Here is a 21,816-nt window from a genome sequence, read left to right on the forward strand (position 1 = left end):
TTGAAAAAAATGTGGGACTGCAAAAGATATTTCTAGAGAGGCACCTCCTGCCTTGTGGCTCGTGATGTGCTTTCAAAACCTAGTGATTGTTTGGAATAGTTTGGGATTGTTGTATATACGCAAAGACCATTTTTCAACGAATTCGTGTTTTAAATTATTTGACAACTATTTCAACCAGTCCATTTCTGGAAATCCTATAGAGGTGAATCATTTCCAAGGCTTCTAATTCTTCATTCTCCCGACTGTTTTCCGAAAATGAGACATTTATAATCACAATGGCAATATCCTATCTTACAACACCTCTATAACTAATACAGCTTGCACAAACACTGATTTCTACATGTTACAGAAACCTGGAGTACTGGTGATTTAGATCTAAATACTAGCACTGCTCTATAATCTTTTATAAAGTTTTCTATAATTTGCAGGTTGTCTTATAATGTCCTGTTTGGTTGCATCGACTACAATGAACTGTGTGCTTCTCACGATTCAGGTCCTCTATGCACATTTTCTTCCTTTCAGGCCTTCCAGGAGCTCGTCGGGACTTTGGCGGCCGCACCACAGGTGTGTCATCTTTTAATGGTTTAGTATCCTTCTGCCATTCAATCTGACTAGGAAGGGGATGTATAATTTCTAGATATGCTTCACGATAATGACTAACTGTGAAAAACTTCTCAGTGAAAGCATAAATATCTTTTTTGGAAGAGAACAGAGCAGCAGCACCATGAGAGCATGGTATTCCATACAGCTGCCAATCACAGCAAGAACAAGAACGGGTGCCTATATTCACAATTTCTGATCTTTCAGTTGATATAACCTCGAATTCTACCTCGTCAGAACGAACAACTTGATATGAAGAACCAAGGTCCACTGCTTCCATCAAACGCTTTTCAGCAGAAGGGGCAAGCACAGAAAACCATAAAACACTCTTCGTCCGTCTTTCTTCATATTCTGACATCAATTTTAAGTGAATTCTCTCTATAATCTGAGCCATGGGCAACTCTCGAGCTTGAAGAATCCATTTATTGAAGTCATCAATATTGGAAGAGAGATAACCATACCTCTTTCCTTCAAAATATAGCAATGCCCATTGCGACGGAGGGAACTGTTGAAGCCATTTTGCAGCATCCGAACATATGTCTTCAATTTCTGCCATCTTTTCCTTGAAACTGATGGTGGTGGTGGAACATGCAGCTTTCCACAAGAGATTAGCAAGTCTTGAATTCTTGAACTCTTTGCCAATGGTCTCACTCATATGGCGGATACAAATTGCATGATAAGAAGATAAGAATTTCCTTCTTACTGCATCTGTAATGCCCTTTTGTCCATTTGATAGAAAGGTCAGCTGTGGAACTCTATCTGTGTTTACCTCCATAGACTTGTACAACTCTGATAAGAACCACATCCAGCTCTCATCATTTTCCACCTCAACAACACCATAAGCGAGAGGAAAAAATCCACCATCAGCATCATAAGAAGTTGCTGACAATAATGTTCCTAGGTATTTGCTCTTAAGATGGATAGCACCAAGGCTGATAATTGGCAAGCAACCATTCAGGAATCCGTAGATAGAAGCGTACAAACAAACAAAGAGCCTTTGAAATCGACTTTCTGCACCAGTAGTAAATAACTCCGCTATACTACCAGGATTGGTTGCTTTGATCTGCTCACAATATGCAGGGAGGAGAAAGTATCCTTTTTCAAAAGAGCCATATATTGCTTGGAGGCCACGCTCTCTGGCACGCCAGGCTTGTTTGTAAGGTATGCTGATGCCGTATTGTTTATGTATATCATGCAGTATATCTTTTGGCTTGTAATTTTTATTATCTCGTAAACGTTCCTCTATAAAACTCGCAATCCAATCGACTGAAGCTTGGTGATGTCCATTTTGGGCATTTTTACCACAAGTATGTGGTCCACCGATGCTTCTTATAGTGAATGTTGGAGCATTTGAAAGCTTAACTGCACGTATTCGCCAGGGACAACGTTCCACAGCACACCTAGCAAAATAGCGTGTCGGGTCACTCTTTATGATGCGAAGCTCAAAGTGCTGTGCAATTGCACCTTCTTTAATTGCATGCCTAAAGGACTTCACATCAGGGAACTCTCGACCAACAACAAAAGGTTGCTCCTCCATAGCTTAACTTGCAAAATTGCTCTCTTAGGGACTATCATTCATTTTAGCAATCACTGACTTCTAGAAGGTGAAAGGATACAAAGAGTGTTTTTCAATAATTGAATGCAATACATCATCAGACATCCCTTGTGAAATCCAATTAATAACGCTAAAATTGAACACTGAAATATTCAAAATTAAAGAGTCAATAGTTTTAATAAAAAGTGGTTACAGATAAACTCATAAAGAATAATAAAACATCTCTATGCACATCTAAAAAAACATGTAAAACATCATAATTGGCTATTTGAATCTGTACTCACTTGGTTTCATAAAAAATGTAGCATAACCAAATCTACTGTAGCAGAAAACACCCAATACTCATGAGGAAATTATAAATTCTAACTGATATGAATTAATGACAAGCAAAACAAGCCAAGTTAAAATTTGTGTCAATGCAAACAGTTACCGGACAGAATAACACGAGAGATAACCTACGCACACTTGCATATTAGTAGTTGGTAATATTTAAGTGTTAATACCAAAATTGTTCAGATTGCCACTTGTGGTCTAGTGAATGGGTTTCACTATCTAGAGAAAAAAATATATAAGAAATCATAGTTGGTTTGAGTTCAATTTTCAAATTTAAAAACCATCACTCATGTTTGTCATGCAGCTTATCACACCTACAATTCAATAAAAATAAATCGTTGCAAACAAAAATATTCCTCCTTTATTTTTTGATCCTATATTGACATATCCTAAAAAACACGCGCCATGAAATCAAACAGGCACTGATGAATGACAGAATTTCCTGTACACATAAAAAGCGGGGGTGTAGCTCTAGGATGACGCACTGTGTACGGATGCGGGGCCGTGCGCTGCCCTGTGTATCTCTGGATTCTATGGTCGGATTTCATGGGAGTGCAAGAGTAGACTTTGGTAATTTTTCAGTCAAACTTATATTGACTAAAAAGAATGAAGACTTGGAATGAATGTGCTCGCCTGCCCGGTATTTTTAATACACATTTCTTACTTTATTATCCAGATATCTTCTTTATTGTTTCTACTAAACTGTATCCAGATATTTTATTGTAGTTAATAAAGGAGATACACATTTGAAGAAAGAGTATCCTTACAAGTCAAAAATATATGCATTCTTCAATGTGATAACTATATATACACAATTCTGATCCGGGATCCAAATTGTTAAAGATGACCAGAATTTCAGAAATCGTTATTTTTGTGCACCTTCACATCAGAAAATTGGTATACTTGTCATTGTTTCTATGAAAATGGTGCATATGTATCTGTAGCCACAGAATGTTGACCTTGTTTTTCAGACTCAAAATGAGTTCTCTACCAATTAAGTTCTCACAAATTTAAATATTTGATATTAATTTATATAATGACATTTAATATCTGATTATAGTTAATATGATTCATGGTAAATTTCGACACATTGTAATATTGACAACAACCCTTAATTATATCCATCTATACTAAACTATAATAACCGAATATGGGTATAATTTGTAGTTTGGTTAACCCTGTTTTTGGTTATCAATTTCAATCACGACCGTCAGATCTCTTAACCAAATGATAATAACCGTTAGAATACTAAAAAAAATACACAAGCCAAACTTACAGGTTCGAATCCCGCCAACAACAAACATTTTTATTATTATTTATAAAATTACAAGTAAATTTCTAGATTCGAATCCTGCCAACAACAAACATTTATATTAATATTTATAAATAAATACACTAACCAAGTTCACATGTTCGAACCCCGCCAACATCAAACATTTAATTATTATTTATAAATAAGGTTAATGGTTCAAATCTTTCAACCATATACTATTTTATACTATACTATTTGTATTAACTTAAAGTTATACACAATCAAATTATAATTATATTGTTATTAATTAACGTATTTATTTATTTATATTAGAATTGCAATAAAATTATATAAAATATAAATATTAACGGAACCCGTGCATCGCACGGGTTTTAAGCTAGTTCCAATTTAAACTTCGTTGACAACCGTAAAACATTCATTTAGAGTCACTTTTTTTATGCCGGTAATTCATTTTTATAAGAGTAATACTACAAAAAATCACGTGACATGACTGACCATATCTTAATAATACTAGCTTACGGCCCGTGCGATGCACGGGTATTGGTTAATATTTATATATTTTCATTTCTTTTTTATATAAATAATTAAATACTAAACAATGATTATATAATTATAATTTCATTGTGTATAATTTTAAGTTAAGTTCAAACATTATAAATACTATATGATTGATGATATCTTGTTCATAAATAATAATGTAAGGCCTCGTTTGTTTCGATGTAACTGGACTACGTAACTTAAAGTTCCTCGGATTTAAAATGAGTTACTGTGTTTGGTTTGTTGTATTTTAAAATGGACAAGGAACTTCAAGTTCCATGGTTTTTATAGTTACCACAAAATAGGAAGTTAGTTATCAAGCTCCACCATGGTCACCACAAGTTACAAAGCTATTTAATATAAAAACATTAATTACTTACCAAACTTAACTACGTAATCTCTAGTTACATATCAAGAAACCAAACACGTTTACTTTAATTACCTTGAAACTTGTAGTTGTAACTTAGTTACAGGGAAGTTCAAGTTCCCGTGTAATTATAAAAGTTGACGAAACAAACGAGGCCTAAATGTTTGTTGTTGGTAAGATTTGAACGTGAGAACTTATATGTATTTTTATAAATAAAAATATAAATATTTGTTGTTAACGAGATTCGAACCTGAGAACTTGTGGCTATATTAATTTAGTATTTATATCTAACGACTCTGATTATTTGATGAAAAAGATCCGACGTTCGTGATGGAAAGGAAAAAAGATCCGACGTTCGTGATGGAAAAGGATAACCAAAATGAGGGTTAACCAAACTACAAATTATACCCCATTCCGGTTATTATAGTATAATATAGTATAGTATATATGTAATATTGACAGTGAATGAAAAATGTCCATTTTTATTTAACAAATAAAAGTCACATATTTTTTTAATTTTTTTGAAAGTCAATTTTATACCCCTAATATTTTTTTTGTAAATACTACAATTTCCGATATATGAGTTTAACCATGTCATTTGCCTTAAAAATATGTCAAAATCTATCAATAAAAATTCCACCAATTCTATAATATGCCAATTTTAATGTAATAGATGGAGTATCATTTTGACATTTCAATAATTTGATTAAAACATTTTAATTATTCATTTATTTCTCAAGATTTTTGTTTTAAGTTGTTTACAAATATTGTAGTGAACTTCCTTTGTAACTTTTAAAGGATTAAGTCTTTAATTCAAGTTGTGTTCGTCTTAATTCAGATCGGAGGATCGTATGTGAATGTGATCAATTCGAACTTATTGTTTCTGTATTCACCTCAGCAACATTATGCTATGCAATTATTTTGAAGAAAAATATATAATATAGTAATTGAATATATGTATTATAATATAGTTAGTAGATACATGTACAGTAGAAGGGTACCCATAAGGCTCTGTTTATTTCAAAAAATAAATTTCTACAAACAAGTTTTAGAAGTATCGGCTTAAATTTCGTATAATGTACGGGTTCCCGTTAATATTTAAATATTTTTATTTTATATCAAGTATTAACGAGTTTTTTAAAATTTTATTTATTTAATCATATAATAACTTTCTTTAATAAAATTAAATAAATATATACTATAGATTCATAATAAAAATAAGTAATAATTAGGAATAGGTTGTTTGTAGTTTAGCGCTTAATCCTAGTTTATGATAATAAGGCTAATCGTAGTACGAGAATAAGGAGACTGTGTAGTTTAGCAATATAGTAGAGTTTAATATCTATATAACGCTATTTATTTTTATTTTTAATAATTAAAATAAGAGGATACCCATTAAACCAAATTATACAACATTCTGATATAATTTGTAGTTTGGTTAACCTTGTTTTTGGTTATCTCTTTCGATCACGACCATCAGATCTCTTAATCAAATGATCATAAACGTTAGATCTGAATACTAAAAAAATACACCAACAAGTTTACAGGTTCGAATCCCGCCAACAACAAACATTTATATTATTATTTATAAAATTACAAATAAATTTCTAGGTTCGAATCCTGCCAACAACAAATATTTATATTAATATTTATAATAAAATATACTAACCAAATTTACAGGTTCGAACCCCGCCAACATCAAACATTTAATTATTATTTATAAATAAGGTTAATGGTTCAAATTTCATCAACCATATATTATTTTATACTATACTATTTGATTTAACTTAAAGTTATACACAATCAAATTATAATTATATTGTTATTAATTTACGTATTTAATAATTTATATTAGAATTTCAATAAAATCATATAAAATATAAATATTAACGGGAACCGTGCATCGCACGGGTTTTAAACTAGTATATTTTAATTTATGAATTATATACTTTCTATAGAAGTTCAATATTTGCCATATCTGAATCCCCGTATTATCTGATTTCCAGAATCCCTGTACTGTGCACATGATGTACTCATGCTTCTTCACCGTCTAAGGAGATATACTAATTTAGCCAGTTAAAAGATATTCACTTCACATTAACTCAATAAATCTAGTTAGCTTACTCCCCGGCTTTAGGGTTTAGCTTGCATTTCTCTAATGTACACCTCAACTACTAGTCCACTAAAAGTCGAGAATTCGAGCCTCAACGGAGACATATAGAGTCCTAAATTAATTGAATTTATGTAATTTAACCATTATCATTTACCAACAACTTAGATTCCTACATCTTTACATACAAAAAAGGTCTACATATAACTAACTGATCAACATCACCACAGACACGTGTATAGAAATGTGATTGAATCAGTCAATCAAAAATTAAAAAAAAAATGAACATTTAAATGAGTTATGAGTACTAACCCGAGGGAGCAAAATGAATTGGGGATTTTGATGAAATGTTAGGGTTACAATTGGGTTTTTCTGATTTTGTTGATTCAGGGGGAAGAGGGCATTTTCGTCATTTTAAATGCTAAATTATTGTTGGACGGTTGAAAAGGGAGAGGCTGTTTTGGTTTTGGCCATCTTGTTGATTTGTTGGGTGTAAATTGTAATAAAAAAGATCCGACCCGGATAATTTATTGGTAGGGAAGTATTAATTTTGCAAAATGATTAAGATATGCAAGTGGGGCTTTAGCCCTGGGGAATATCAGATGATTGATGAGAGAAAATATGTGAGAGAATAGTTTTTAGTAACTTTTTAAAAAAAGAATTGAATTTTTTAATATTACATCTTGCAAGTTTCTGCATATTATGATACATAGTTGATAGCTTTTGCAGCTTCGAAAAACTAAATACATATCAGGTACACAATGCTAGTGAAAATCTTAACAGTCTTCTCCTCCACAGCACTGAATTAAGCAGTGAGGGGAGAGCTGTAATATGCTGGACAAACAGCAGGGGCGAACATTTGTCTTACTCCTTCAGCTTTTATGATTGGGAAAATTATACTTGTTGCGTCCTGCGAGAAATGAGAAACAAGAGTTTTTAGCACAAATCATATGAGCAATTTATAATTTTGATGCATGCAATACCTGCAGGATGAGATAACACATTTTAGTGATTTGTACGAGTCATACCATGATTAATCTAACTCCAAGCCATGCGCGTTCAAGTGATGGAAATGGAAGTAAAAGGCGACCAACTCCATATACAGCCACCGAGAAGAAATGAAATACTAAACTCAGTGGTCTCGGATTTAAACCAGATAGGAGAGCCACCGGTCCACTTGAACAAACTCCTCCCAGACTTAGATAATCAAAGCAGGCTGAGCGCATTTCGGTTCTTGCTTGATCAGGCGATGCACAAAATACTTTATAAAGTGCCCCTGCCAATGTATTTATTGTTGATGCCAGTGGCTGCAAAACAGGAAATGTCATACATGTTACATATTGATTTGTAATTGTATATTGAAATTTTTACTGTATAAAGTTTTACTGACCTTGCGTATAGTGTAAAAGGACTCTAGATATCTGCAAAGTGCAGATGCATCATTTAAGTCTGCAAGTGGTCTAAGAAGGTCTCGAAGTACAACAATATCAGATAAAGCAACTGTCATTCCTCCACCTGTCAAAGGATGACGCATGTTGAATGAATCTCCTATTAAAAGTGCGCCTGGAGTGGGATAAGGAGCTGCTGGCATGCTTCTGTTGGCCATTGCTTTCATGTTTCCTTCATTGACGGCAGTTATGAATGCATCGTAGAGCTCTGGAGGGATCTGAGGTGCACAAAAATAATTGATCATTAGTATGAAGCCCTAAGAATCATTAGGTAAGTTTTGAATTTATTGTACATACCTGAGGTGCCACCAGTGTCTTTAAGTGATTGGCCATATCACCATTTAACATGGAAGGTATTCTCTTACCAGGTACATCAACTAAACATCGAATCTCAGTGCTGCTTATCCTGTAAAGCAGAATTGGTGAAGGATTTGCTAATAGAACATGGCCATGATTAGGGTATGGAAGCTCGCAGTCCTTCAGGATTAAGGCTACAAAGCATGAAGGAACTTCCACCTTCATATTCAAATTTAAGAAACGTTAATTTTACTGAACTGAGTGTGTTGCAGATCATGAAACAGAATGTACTTCTGTCATAAACCTGATACTACAAATTTGTTATGCTTCTTAAGATGAATTGGCTACACAAAGAAAGAAGATAATGCCATGAAAAGGCCCTCACCCGTGGATTGCAAAGAGAACGTCTCAAATTTGAAAAGCAGCCATCACATACAATTGTGAGAGGAGCATATGCTGTTATATCTTGACCGCCTTTAGTCTTGTATTGTACACCTTTCACAGTTCCCTTTCGTTCAACAAGAGATGTTACCGTTCCTTGTTCGAGTCTCACACTGTGATGACACAAAAATTCGAGATTAGCAAATTGACAAGGCTTGAAGCATATTTTTAGAAGATCTTAAAGATATATACTTACTTTGAAATTGTTCTAGCCTTCTCACGCATTCTTTGTATAAAGCGACCATTATGGAAGCTTTTTCCTGTCACATCTGGATGTAAATCTTTCAATGGATAAGATAACTTAGTACTTTTCCCGTCTTTAAATAGAGCATATCCAAACACTTCTTGTGCATCAATACCATTCACACAATCTGTAACCAATGTAAATTTTTATATCATCAATCATTTTGAGGTTATACATGAACTTAATGCACCAATTGAGGTATACTGAAAACTGAATGCAACTCTGGGAGTTATTGCATCTTCGCTGTATGATGTTCTTACCTTCTAGACCCAACTCAAGGAGTTTCATATAGCCCCCTGGCTGAAGTAATTCACCAACTATTCTATCAGGCTCTGCTAGATCTCTTTCAATTACAAGAACTTGACGCCCATCCTGTTTCATGTCAAACCAAGCAAGATACTACAGGTTAAACAAGATCCTGTGTGAAATCATGCCGCAAACAATAGAAAAATACTTTAAAGCTTCTTGAAAATAATAGTATAGGTTCTTTCCTTTTGAAGTCTTAACATATTGCTAATATACCACTATCTGTAATTTAATCCCCTTCCCCACCACCACCACATTGTAATCGGATAATTTGAAATCATTGTCTTATGCATAAAACTTTAATGATTAAACCGATGCTAGAGCAATGACATGTGAGCAGGTAAATCATAGGGAAGTGAAGAATGACCTTTCCAAGTGTACAAGCCAGAGCAGAACCAGCAACACCAGCACCTACGATAATGATATCTGGATTTCGCGCTCTCTCTTCCTGACATTCACCATCTTGGATTGGTTTCGTGCTTTCCGTTATTTGATTCTGCAGTAAGCATTCATTCTTCTTGTTCTTCTTATACTTGAGTACACAAAAAAGAACAAAGCAAAGCAGAGATGCAATGACCCCTCCAACATTAAACTGATTACTCATCTTGATATCGATCAGAAATGCAAAGGAAGATTATACAAAGGGGCCTCCTTGTTGATTTTTTTCTTGTTCTTGTTGTGCTTCTGAAAGCTTGAGAAAAAGATGATGAGAAATGGGGACAATATATAGTCTTCGGACAAGCATACTTGATTAATGGACAAGGGAATTGTCAAAAGAATATAGCAGTGAAGAAAAAAAGCATGTTGGCCATGTAAGACAATTTAGTTGTATAGTCAGCAAGTCAATATTTCAAGTTCTACAAACAAAAAAGAATTAAAATCACATGAATGAAAGACAATAAACATAAACAGCAACAAGAAACAAACAGAAGACTGTTAATACCTTAAAGACCATAGACGCCAAGGACTTACTGAAATCGTTGCTATTAGTCGAACCTTAGGATGATTAATCGAACCTTATCAAAACAGAGGATCTAAACAGCAGTTAAACAAAGGAAAGGCTCATGGTTTCAAACCCACAGGAAGAAGAACCATGAGCCAAAGATCAGTAAAATTACATATTTTAGACAGAAAGACAAATTATGGTATATGGTCATGGATGAAATTTTCCAATGTCTTATATTGGATAAATTTGTACCAGGTGTCATTCATATTTGCCTGTATCTGTAATATCAAGTTGATTTGGTCATCCATGTACTGATATTTGTATGTATTTGTCCAAAGAATAATTCCTTAAACATGATACTAGGCATGCATGTAAATATGTAATGCCAACTTCAATCATTATCAAATGTTTATGCTTAATTATTAAACCTTTTATATGGAGCACACTATTTAATAGCATACAGATTTCTCTTTTGCTGTTTATTTCTCTAATATAAAAGTGAAAAGGGGAATGTACAGAATGAATCGTAAGACATCTTTTGAAGGTAATAATCTACATAACAATGTAACATTAACCCAGTTGACTATCCAAGACTGCTAATAGTTTGGTAAGTTTGTGTATTCAAGAGAAGTATCAAATATGTTAATCTTCATTTTAAATAGATTCAAGAACTATCATAAGTAAAAGATAATGAGGATTACCATCCTTAATAATCAAAGTTAAAATAATATAATACCAGTTTACATCATGGATATAGAGTCTTTTTAAAATTCATGGTAAACCTCTCATCTGCTAGAATGCAGAGTACTCTTTAACAACAAACGAAGTTTCATATTGTGTCCATGGAAGCTGTTCCCCTAGTATGACATACTGAGAAGTTTCATCAAAGGTTTGTTGATTTTTTTTCCCTCGCCCTTTGTTGAACGAACAACTGCCTCTTCTTGCTCTTCGTACACAGGATTGATGCCAACTTCTTTCAGTTCAAAACTGGTATTCAGATCAGAAGTAAATATCTGAGTTTAGAATGATATACGATAAAGGATATAGAACATGTGTGGCGATTACTAGTAAACCTAAATGGAACACTGTTTCCAGGGTAAAAGATGCTGAATGCACATGCACTGCTATACGAAAGAAACACTGAAACGTATTCTCCAATTTAAAGCCCAATCGGCCAACCCCAGATATAATCCTGTGCAAGTTTAATTACCTAAATCAACTCCTGCAGCAAGAAACACTTTCATAGATTTCAATTTCTTCATCTCTGCAGGAGGCAAGCCAAGATTTGAACAACCCGAGTTTATTAGTGTTTCCAGATACTTTAGCATGTATTTGGAAGCCTCTTTAATAGTTTTGCACTCCTTTAAATCCAAAAATTCAAGTCCTTTAGCCATTCCAATAGATTCATCAATCTCGACTGCACTCACGCAATCTTCAAGGATCAATTGCTCCATAACATAGTTCTGCAAAGTTTGGAGCTTTCACAATGTCATGGCAGTGACTCAGATTCAGAAACTTCAGGGAGCCGAGAAGCTGTTGGACAGAAAAAGGAAACATGTGTCAACTTAAACATGCATTACATAGTTGTTTCTTTAAATTATTACATGACCTTTTTATTTAAATTAATTTTTATAAAAAGGCTGAACTTAACATGAATACAATGTTTCTGTGCACCAGTTATTTACTGCTCAGAGGAATGCCATTTGGTAAGAACTCAGGGGAAAATTTTCCCAAGATAACTATTTTAACTTTAAGGAAATTCTTACCCTAGCCCTGGTTCTCTAATTCACTGCTGACATATAAGTTCTTTACCCATGCTCTGAATTGAATGATGCATTCTGTCCTTTTCACCTTCAATTTTCAGCAGACATCTATTAATAAGATTTTCAATTCCAATTATTGTATAATAATTACACTTGTCAAAACCCTGACCACCCTGTCCACTGAAGAAACAAGCAATTGCGAGAAATAAATCTCTATCATGGTCATCTTGCAAAGAATCATAGCTTATTCGCAATATCTTCTGCACACTGGACTTATAGTGAGGAATAATTTCCAATTTCTCAATTGCACTCCACCAAACATCCACCTTCTTGCCATGTCCAGAAGCACGTGTAACTTTAAAGGCTGAAGGAAGACCATGACATTTCTTTAATATCCTCTCTGAGTGCTCTATATAATACCCTGGGGGCTGACTCTCCGGATGCATTCCAACTGGAACAACTCCAAGGAAATCTTAAAATTCAGTGTTTTCACCTCATGTCTCATACAGGGTTCACGAGCTTCCAGCAATTCCACATTCAGAGTTGTAATGCTGATTTTGCTTCCAGGGTGAAACCACTCTCCACATCCCAATTCCATCTAATACTTCAACTTGATCTACATCATCCAAGACTATCAGCATTCTTCTACAACCGAGGATGGACGAGCTCCTCACACAACCCAGGTCAGACTTCTTGACAACTAAAATATGACGTGAAGTCTTATTAACAGTAATACGTTAATGAAAATTACGCATTTGTTTCGTTCTCTGGAGTCATGCCTCCTAAGTTGGCAACCTGAGTAAGAGCAGTCCTCCATCAATATTTTATCCATCAAATCCTAGTACCTTTTTGTATCATCCCTTTCCCTCTTAAACTTATCTTCATGCATAAACAATGCTTCAGAAATACAACCGTATTGTTTGCGAATATCAGATAGGTTATCATGGCAGAAGAAACGTAGTACCAGACGTTGAGTTGTTCCTACACTGAGAATCATATTTACAAAGTAGGCATAATACACAAAAATGAAATAGGGTTCGATCACTTAAAACTGAACCAAACTAGAACTATCGAAAAGGTCACTAAAGTAGACAAATGATATCAAGTAAATCATCGATAATCACAAGGCCCCATTGGGAATAAAATATATTAGCACAAAATAAATCTTATGAATAGTATTAACTTGCTTGTCCTGAATTCATCAATTACTGATACCCAAATCTAGTAATGTAATGCCTAATAAAACCAACACTTGTGTTACACGTTATGCTGAAATATCTGCATGGAAGAACGTTTGTCAAACTCCAACTCCTTCAAGTTTAAAGCAACTGTTACACATTTGAGTTCAAAGAAACTGTAAATTTAAAACACCATATAATTCTAGCTCCAAACCCTATGTGTTTGGGGAAGGTAATGGGATATATGAAACACTTTAACAAAAAAAAACATCAAAAAACGAAGGAAATGGAGAAACAACTGGGCACAGATATATGCCTGTAGTAATGGAACTGGCCCTTCGGCAGCAAGTTTTCTCTATTTCACTTTTTGAGTTTGCAGTTGAAGGTCCCTGATGTCTGTACTTCAGAAAGTCAACAATTAGAAATCATCTGTTATATATTAGGTTTAAATGTAGGAGACTTGCTAGACTTAAATCTGCAAGAGGGAAAATTAGATCCAACCAGCCACAAATCCCCAGAGAGATTTGTGTTATATCATAAGCAATGATAATGCTAACCAATGGCTCAAAAGAAGACAAAATTTAGAACACCACTTGGCCATTTTATAAAATTGCCACTACTAGAAAGCAACTCCGGTCTATTCCCTGGAAGGGCAAACTAGTTGCAGATGTTATCAAAATTTTAATAAAGTAAACCAAGTAAAAGTTTAAGAGGCAAACGTCCTCTAGAAGGTATTATTCAATCCATTGCAGAACACTATATAATAAGCTAAATCTTCGAAATAGCTGGAAGTTCATTGAAATAATTGGTAAAGCCTTTTATGGCTTTTAAGCATTTGGCGGGCTCATATGTTTTTGCTAACACTCTTCAGCTTCTCATTTGCAGCAACAAGTTCAGCTGCAATACCAGGTTCAAAACAATTGTGTCCTGCATCTGCAATGATCTGTTTTCAAGCAAAAAATAAAATTTAGTGATGTGAACATTCAACAGAAAGATAAATCCAAAAACAACAATTCAAATAGGATGAAAGATACTAAAATTATTTAAATCATCTTAAAAGTTAATGTTAACATTACGCTCTGTTCAAATTTAGAACATTATTCTTAAGAAAGTCAAATAAACATTTTATTTGACGTCCTTGTTTACTAAAATTGTAACTATGCACTACTAAATATATTGCGACTACGAAACCACTTAGACGAAGAACATTACCAGATTACTGGCACATTAAGGAATGCGTAAGACTAAATTACTTGCCTTCAACTCAGCCTCTGGCCACGCTTTATGCAGATCCCATGCTGACATAATGGGGGAGCAACAATCATATCTTCCCTGCAAAACAATAACAACAATTATTGTCATCATCTAATAAATTCATCATCTAATAAATATATATTGTTTCACTTGAAACATGAGCAAACTTATATGAGTACAACCTAATGTTGCAATTTTTTTTAATTATATGAACTCATTTATGTATTGTGATACAAAAATGTGAAGTAGGCGCGCAGCAGTTTAAAACAATTTCACTTGAGATCAATAATTTATATCACTGTTAGTCAATAAAGTAGGGAAAGAAACCTAAGGAGGCAAAGGGTAAAAAAAAAACTGAGCAGAAGACTGGATATCCATCTCACATTTTTAAACAAAGACCCTAATGAACTAACCCAAGAGAGTTTAGAGTCAATTAATGAATTGCTGACATGTACTCATAATACAAATCAGAGATGTTTTACAAGTTCCACCAGACAAAATAAAGGAAACTCAATTACAAAGTACTGGACACTTACCTGTACAATTATAGCATTATGATGTCTTATCTTCTCAATGTTGTCTAACAAGTATGAATCTGTAGGAAAGAATCCCTTGTTCACAAAGTAGTGGTTCTCAATTCTCGCAAATGCCTGCATCGCCAAAAAAATACAGTAAACTTGATGGGAGAGGCCCCAAAATCTACCATTTAGTCTTATTTACAGCTAAGCTGTAAAAACCTACAGAATTCAACCTTATGGCAACTAGAAATTGTAAATACTAGATATAAAAATATCTTATATTCCAAAAGTTGCACAGGAAGTTATTCATAAAGATGAAGACTCTCACACCATTGTTTGTTCTCCTTTAGTTGAACATGTAACATCGTACAGTGACATGAAGAATATAATTAGGTTATCTTCTCTACTTATTAATGTTCATGTATGATTTTGTAAAACGCAACTGCTTCTAAAGTCCACTTGGCAGTTCTCAATTTCATCACCTAATGTGCATTGGCACAGCCTTACAGAGGAAAAGACTGCTGCTAGAAAATTTGGTAAACAATGTTTCTTCAATTTAGAAAGACCCTAACTTATTACATACACTTTTACAAATCTACAATTATTTATTTTGTACTCAGACAAACTAAAGTGATACATCGCAAGCCAATCAGCTAAAGATATCAGCAATGTTGATGACATCAAATTCTCCGTCTGGACAATAATGTCAAGTCACTATACAATCAGGACTTTAGCACGTTAAAAAGAAATTCAAAGACAAGTAACTGCACATCCAAATCATATGACATGGAAGATTTAAATAAACAATTTGATTCAGATTACATACACAAACACTTTATAGGAATAAATAATAAACAAATCACAGCAGCATATAGCTGTCAAAATAACTCACCAATGAGAAAACATCATCTTCACCATGCTTGATGGTCTCTTCATTGGGAATAAGGTGAGCAGTCCTCATTTCCCAAGTGGTCCATGTCCGAGCAGCTGCATACTGAGGACAAATATACAAAACCTAAGATTTTTTATCATAAAAACACAATACTACAGGAAACATTTTATTGAAGCCAGAATGGTGTGTACCAATCTGGGTGGATTATAGTTCTTACAACTCTGCAAGTAGGAGATTCATCAAGATTCATGCAGATGAGATTCAAATTCCCAGATAGATAAAATAGTTTTTAATAATTTATTATAGAACTGAAAGATCATATGTTCGATAATATGTGCCCCAACTCTAGACTTACATCTTGTTCAGAACTGAACAAAAGGCCCAACAGTATTGTTTCAGGCATATTTTACAGAAAAGGTCTAATATTATTTAATGTACACCTAGATTTTCTGTTTAAAATTTTTTAATTAAGGAATAAATTACACGTGGATGCAAAATATAAATGCAGTGTGTCTACTTTTATATTATATTCTTAAGTAATGTGTTCAGAGTCGATGAATTTATATATAGAACCATTATACAACACTTACTTGTGTTTCAAGATCATCAGAGTTCAATCTCTTCTGGTAAGCAGTGATAAAGCTATCCCTTTCATTCTCCGGAATGAAATCTCTGAATGGTTCCCAAGCTGTGTAAATGAACCATATAAACGTATAACACGTAAGATAATTACAAATAACATAACGGAAAATGTGACACAAAAGACAACCAATATTAAAGACATGCTCATCATAATAGAAGGGGTCTAAATTCTGAAGTATGCACATATTTCCAACCCAATTTAGAGAAAAATCGATTTTTTAAAAAACCTCGTGTTTAGGGATGACACGAAAGGGAACATGAAGCTTACCATCAGGGTAAATAGCAGCAGCACCGCCCTCAAAAAACCAATCAAGCTCTTTTTTACGTACCAAAAAAATTCCACGAAGAACAAGCCCAGTTACCTTCAACAAAACCATCCAGACACAGTCAGAAATCTATTTTCAACATATTCGGAATTAGATATCCCCTCCCTCTCAATCCTAGTAATATTTACAGGAAAACAATCAATTTGTTCACCTTTTCATGGTGCGATGTGCTATATGCAAGAGCAAGTGTACTTCCCCATGACCCGCCAAATACCTGAAAAAAGATGATTTACACACAAAGCAAGATATATATAAAGAAAGACTACTAGAAAAAAGAAAAGACTTAACCTGCCATTCTGAAATTTTCAAATGCTCCCTTAGTTTTTCAATGTCTTGAACAAGGTCCCATGTGGTATTCTCCACCAAACTGGCATGTGGTGTACTCTTACCAGAACCTCTCTAAAAAAGAGAATGTGTTTGACATAGAATTTCATAGATACAACAGGAATCTGGCACTCTAATGAATGATATAGCTAACCTGATCATATTGAATAACTCGGTAAAATTCAGGGTCAAAGAATCTCCTATAACTTGGTTGACTTCCTCCTCCTGGTCCTCCGTGCAGAACTAGAACTGGCTACAAGTTTTAAAACATATGTCAGTAAATGAAAGAATCAATAGTTATGTGAAGTAATTTATCTTGTTTGCAAGGGTTATGATTTTCAAGAACATGATCAGATATATACAGAAAAAGAGTTGCACATAATTTGGACCTTAAGTGTCAGAGTATGAGTGTGTGACACTATCAGGAACTTGCTTAAAACAATACATTACATGTTATACAGGTTTGGCTTTGAATGATGACGGTTATCAGTAATTAACATATGGTCTCAAAAAAAGGGCAGTGGAAGCACATTAACTGTATGCATAGAAAAAAGATATAAATAAAATGCCAGACTCAATATATGTGGAATCCCAGGATACGATAGGCTATATCACCAAGATGTAGTTTCCATTCAATGGGATGGTAAAATTGTAAGATGTGTGGACAAAGTTATGTTAGCTGTCATACAGCCACCACTTTCTTATTATTTAATTCAGGAAAAGGACCTTTTCGCCTTGCACAATTTGTAAATGGAGAAAAGATCCCATTGTAGTAACATAATATGAATCATGTCAAGTACATTATAAAAGTCCTGTGGAATGATCATTTTCTGTGAACATCCATAAATTAAGTAACTTCATATCATCCTCTCTCCACAGTGACAGAAAAACACGTAATTAAACATTATGATGTTCAGATAAATATAAAATATGGTTGAAAACATTTTATGTTTGACAGAAATCATAATATCAATCACTCACATATCCTTTTGGATTTCCACACTGCTCCCAGTATAACGTATGAAGATCCGAAACCTTCAACATTCCAGTACTATATGGCTCATAATAGGGATAAAGATCCTTCCTGAACTCTTGCTCGGATGCCAAGTTCTTTTTTTCTGCAAAGACGACAAAGGTTTAAACACTCAACCAACCCACAAACCTCTAGTCTAATCAACATAAGGATTCCCCTGAAACCTAAAATTTAGACATATCATTATAGAGAACTTATTGTAGGTGCAAACTAAATAGATAAATCTTTAAACTTGTGTGAGATTATCAAGATTATATAGTAAGCTTAAATACAATAACTTGCCTGATTCCATGAAGTTGGATAGGGAATGGATTATGGTTCACTGATTTCTTCTTGGTGTATCTAGCTCAATTGATGGAAATGAAAGGGGAGAGGCTAAGAATTGTAATTGGGGACAAAAACCCTATAATATTCTTTATATAGTACCACTAACCCTGATTTATCAGGCGCTCTATTGGGTATTACACACTACAAAGCCCATACCGAAAAATATATTTAATTGGGCTTCTTTAGTCTATTCACTTAATTAGCCCAGAATAGAATAAGCACTGATATAATTGTTCAATAGCTTAGTCCACATTGATTTATTATAGCCCAATAATATTTGTACCTAAAAAAAGTTTGGCTTTATGTAATTGGAATCAATAATTTAATAGATTCAACATTAGCCTACTAGCTGATATCTATCTTCCTCTCCCTGTTCCTTCCCCATGACAAAATTATAGACTTCAATCCTCATAAAGGGTAGGTGTTCTCTGTAAAAGAAAACCATTTTCCTTAAAAAAAAAATTCTATACAAAAATATGAAGTAGTCAAGAATGAACGTGTTTGGTCCCAAAATCCCCTTGTTCTAAAATAGCGTATAAAACAACAGCAGCGATAAAAAAAAAAGAAAAGAAAAGAAAGAATGGATGGCCTGCCAAGAAAATTTAAAAAATAAAACATCTAAATTCTAATTAAACTAGAATCTTCAACCAGGATGAGATTTTGATATATCAATCCATCAAATAAAGGTATTCAGAAGAAAAGAAAAAAGTTTTATTTGACATAATTGACATTTTATCTTTAATAATTCAAATGTAAAACTAATAACTATAGAATTTCTGCATATGACAATAAACCATAAATGAATATGTTTGGCCATCAAAATATTCGATTAAGATATGCAGCTAAAAAAGGGTAAAACATGAGCTTATCGTCTATATTAAAAAAGACAAAAGAGAGCAAAACAGTTACCTGTGGGGATGTAATTCTTGTAAGAGGGTTAAATTTCTGAATTTGGTATAATCAGCAATGAATGCCATTTTAATATTTAATTACTTGTGATTACCTTTTTCATTACAAATATATAACATCAAGTTGAACACTACAATTTTTGACGAGGAAAAGCACTTGTTCACTTAAGTAGTTATTTGGCACTGGCATCTAACTATTGGAAGTTGTTAATTACTAAAACATTAATTCAAACATTTTCACAAGCTATGATTATTTTTAAAATCAAATGTTGGAAGCACAATATCTCCTGCAAAGTTTCACTCATGAATAGGAAAGTTATTATCTTCGATCAACTACCTGCATATCTTCCACCATTCAAAAAGACAAACACCATGGGCATCTTTTTCTTCAATGCAAGCTTGAAACGGTAGTTAATTGTCCGTCCCCCTTTTCTCGACCCTTCTTCTGGAGACACAAGAAATCCATCCTGAAAAAGAAAAATTACCAACAGAACTTGAATTGACTCGCCAAAAAATTGAACAAAACAATCGTTTTAAAGATTAAACTGGTGCAGGACCATTCTACATAGTCTCACAAGTCACTACTTGTGTAAAAATTATAAAAAGTTACCAATATCATTCTTCAGTCTAGTCATATCAGCAGGTAACTACGATCAAATTAATCTTAAGTAGACTCTTAATCACTCTTATAACAAGTGTGTCGAAGACTAATAAGTTTTATCCATTTTTTTTCAATTTATTCCATATAATATTTACATTTTGTCCTATATTTTGATATTTATTTTATTTCAAATATTTTATCACGATAAATAAGATGCTTATTTTGGATTCTTGATTAAGATCACTTGATTTACACAAAATGAAAGAAGCAACAATATAATTGCTTGTTTGTCATCCCGTATATTGGGTTCTTGTAGATAATCCCGAAACTTAATATTTATATAGAACTAGTTTGGTTTTATGTAATTGGAATTTGTCATTGAAATTACAAAGATGTGAACTATAAAATAAATTCAGAAGAGCTAAGTTGCACAAGTATATCTTCCACCTTACCATGACCTTTCTGCGTTACAAGTTTATGGATTCGAATCATCATAAGGGGTAAGGCACCCTCCTTCAAAATCCAATGTGCCTTAAAAAAAGTTACACATTTATATACGTTCAACAAAGATGGGATTTTTACTCCATCAAACATCCAAATAAGGTACAAAAGAAATAGAATCTAGCTTTACGTAATTGTTCAACAATTCAAATACATAAAACTACACAATTTCTTTGAAAATAAGAAAATAAATATTTTGGGCCATAAAGATTCTCAAAGTGGTATCAAAATCTATAGCAAAGATTAAAATTTGACTTAAATAACCATCCAAATAGGTAAGCAGAAGAAATTGAATCTAGCTTTAAGTAATTGTTCGACAATTCAAACACATAATATTACACAATTTCTTTGAAAATAACAAAAAATGATATATTGGGCCATCAAGATTCTCAAAGATTAAAATTTTACAGAATCAAATTATTCAATTAACACATACAGCTAAAGATAAAAGGGGGGGGGGGCGTTAAAAGAGATACCTTTGGAGTTAAATTTCATCAGCATCATCTGTAATAAATGAAAGTGTAAAATTAATTAATTCTGATACCCTTTTGACAACTCAGATAAGTAGCTATTTGGCTCTTGAAAGCTCCTCCTTACCATGAATATTTTCCACAAGCTATGAATTCCTATGGTGTACATATATTGTGTATATTAGTTACTGTGTTGGATCATTACGTACGGCCATGGGAATGTTTTTGCTTGTGTGCGAGCTGTAGCCCCTTTCCAGGTTTCACAATCACGACTATTTTGAGAATTAAATAGTATATCATTTGTTTTGAACATTCTAATCAAATTTAAATTTATCTTATTATCCTGGAACATCTCCGACCACTCTCACCTGTTAGGTATATTTGTCGACGGAACATTTATTTTAGCTATTATCTTAATTTTAAACCACTTCAATGATAGTCACATATTAGATAAAATTATAGATATTGAGTTTTGGTCTTTTATATTTGTTGATACTCTTCCCGTGCTCTATATTATTTCACGTCATTTTCTTTTTTTTTTTTTTTTTTCTCAAACCCTAGTCTCTAAGGTCATTTGGCAAATATGAATCATTATATCTGAATGATTAATATTTATGAATAA

The 21,816-nt window shown here is 33.4% G+C and overlaps 3 protein-coding genes across 6 annotated transcripts; all 3 read right to left on the reverse strand.

Annotated features, from left to right (window-relative positions):
* Nucleotides 1-203: 203 nt before the first annotated feature.
* Nucleotides 204-7,304, reverse strand: LOC141665811 (uncharacterized). Its single transcript, XM_074471796.1, has 2 exons — nt 7,088-7,304; nt 204-2,298 (listed from the first exon to the last, which is right to left on the reverse strand). Exon 2 carries the CDS (start codon nt 2,135-2,137, stop codon nt 416-418), a length of 1,722 nt encoding a protein of 573 aa, XP_074327897.1. The 5' UTR covers nt 2,138-2,298; nt 7,088-7,304; the 3' UTR covers nt 204-415.
* Nucleotides 7,305-7,443: 139 nt separating this feature from the next.
* On the reverse strand, nt 7,444-10,634 carry LOC141665818 (squalene monooxygenase SE1-like). Of its 2 annotated transcripts, none has more exons than XM_074471801.1 (9): nt 10,455-10,634; nt 9,879-10,195; nt 9,466-9,577; nt 9,158-9,332; nt 8,906-9,074; nt 8,521-8,739; nt 8,166-8,441; nt 7,804-8,082; nt 7,444-7,685 (listed from the first exon to the last, which is right to left on the reverse strand). In XM_074471801.1, exons 2-9 carry the CDS (start codon nt 10,113-10,115, stop codon nt 7,581-7,583), a joined length of 1,572 nt encoding a protein of 523 aa, XP_074327902.1. In that variant the 5' UTR covers nt 10,116-10,195; nt 10,455-10,634; the 3' UTR covers nt 7,444-7,580. The 2 variants fall into 2 exon arrangements, with proteins under 2 accessions (XP_074327902.1, XP_074327907.1); XM_074471806.1 differs by having other exon boundaries at nt 9,879-10,202.
* A 3,344-nt stretch (nt 10,635-13,978) lies between these two features.
* On the reverse strand, nt 13,979-21,480 carry LOC141665827 (proline iminopeptidase-like). 3 transcript variants are annotated; one of them, XM_074471812.1, is made up of 14 exons: nt 21,322-21,480; nt 21,201-21,228; nt 20,676-20,754; nt 19,960-20,089; nt 18,336-18,472; nt 17,509-17,607; nt 17,319-17,429; nt 17,182-17,244; nt 16,973-17,066; nt 16,653-16,750; nt 16,063-16,164; nt 15,189-15,302; nt 14,656-14,730; nt 13,979-14,341 (listed from the first exon to the last, which is right to left on the reverse strand). In XM_074471812.1, exons 3-14 carry the CDS (start codon nt 20,676-20,678, stop codon nt 14,243-14,245), a joined length of 1,125 nt encoding a protein of 374 aa, XP_074327913.1. In that variant the 5' UTR covers nt 20,679-20,754; nt 21,201-21,228; nt 21,322-21,480; the 3' UTR covers nt 13,979-14,242. The 3 variants fall into 3 exon arrangements, with proteins under 3 accessions (XP_074327913.1, XP_074327917.1, XP_074327922.1); XM_074471816.1 differs by lacking the exon at nt 20,676-20,754; XM_074471821.1 differs by lacking the exons at nt 19,960-20,089; nt 20,676-20,754; nt 21,201-21,228; nt 21,322-21,480 and adding an exon at nt 18,670-18,813.
* Between the last annotated feature and the right edge of the window lie 336 nt (nt 21,481-21,816).

The sequence above is a fragment of the Apium graveolens genome, chromosome 1, assembly GCF_009905375.1.
Source record: "Apium graveolens cultivar Ventura chromosome 1, ASM990537v1, whole genome shotgun sequence".
NCBI classification, from domain to species: domain Eukaryota; kingdom Viridiplantae; phylum Streptophyta; class Magnoliopsida; order Apiales; family Apiaceae; genus Apium; species Apium graveolens.

Bases quoted from the DNA above. Each gene is read 5' to 3' on its own strand.
- LOC141665811 (XM_074471796.1), bottom strand. From the start codon at position 2,137: ATGGAGGAGCAACCTTTTGTTGTTGGTCGAGAGTTCCCTGATGTGAAG.
- LOC141665818 (XM_074471801.1), bottom strand. From the start codon at position 10,115: ATGAGTAATCAGTTTAATGTTGGAGGGGTCATTGCATCTCTGCTTTGC. The intron at 8,442-8,520 runs GTATGTACAATA...TGTGCACCTCAG, and splicing joins AGACACTGGTGGCACCTCAG to ATCCCTCCAGAGCTCTACGA. The intron at 7,686-7,803 runs GTATGACTCGTA...CATTTCTCGCAG, and splicing joins TTGGAGTTAGATTAATCATG to GACGCAACAAGTATAATTTT.
- LOC141665827 (XM_074471812.1), bottom strand. The intron at 17,245-17,318 runs GTTAAGTCTTTT...ATCTTTTTTCAG, and splicing joins TGAAAATTTCAGAATGGCAG to GTATTTGGCGGGTCATGGGG. The intron at 16,751-16,972 runs GTAAGCTTCATG...TCATTTACACAG, and splicing joins TGCTGCTATTTACCCTGATG to CTTGGGAACCATTCAGAGAT.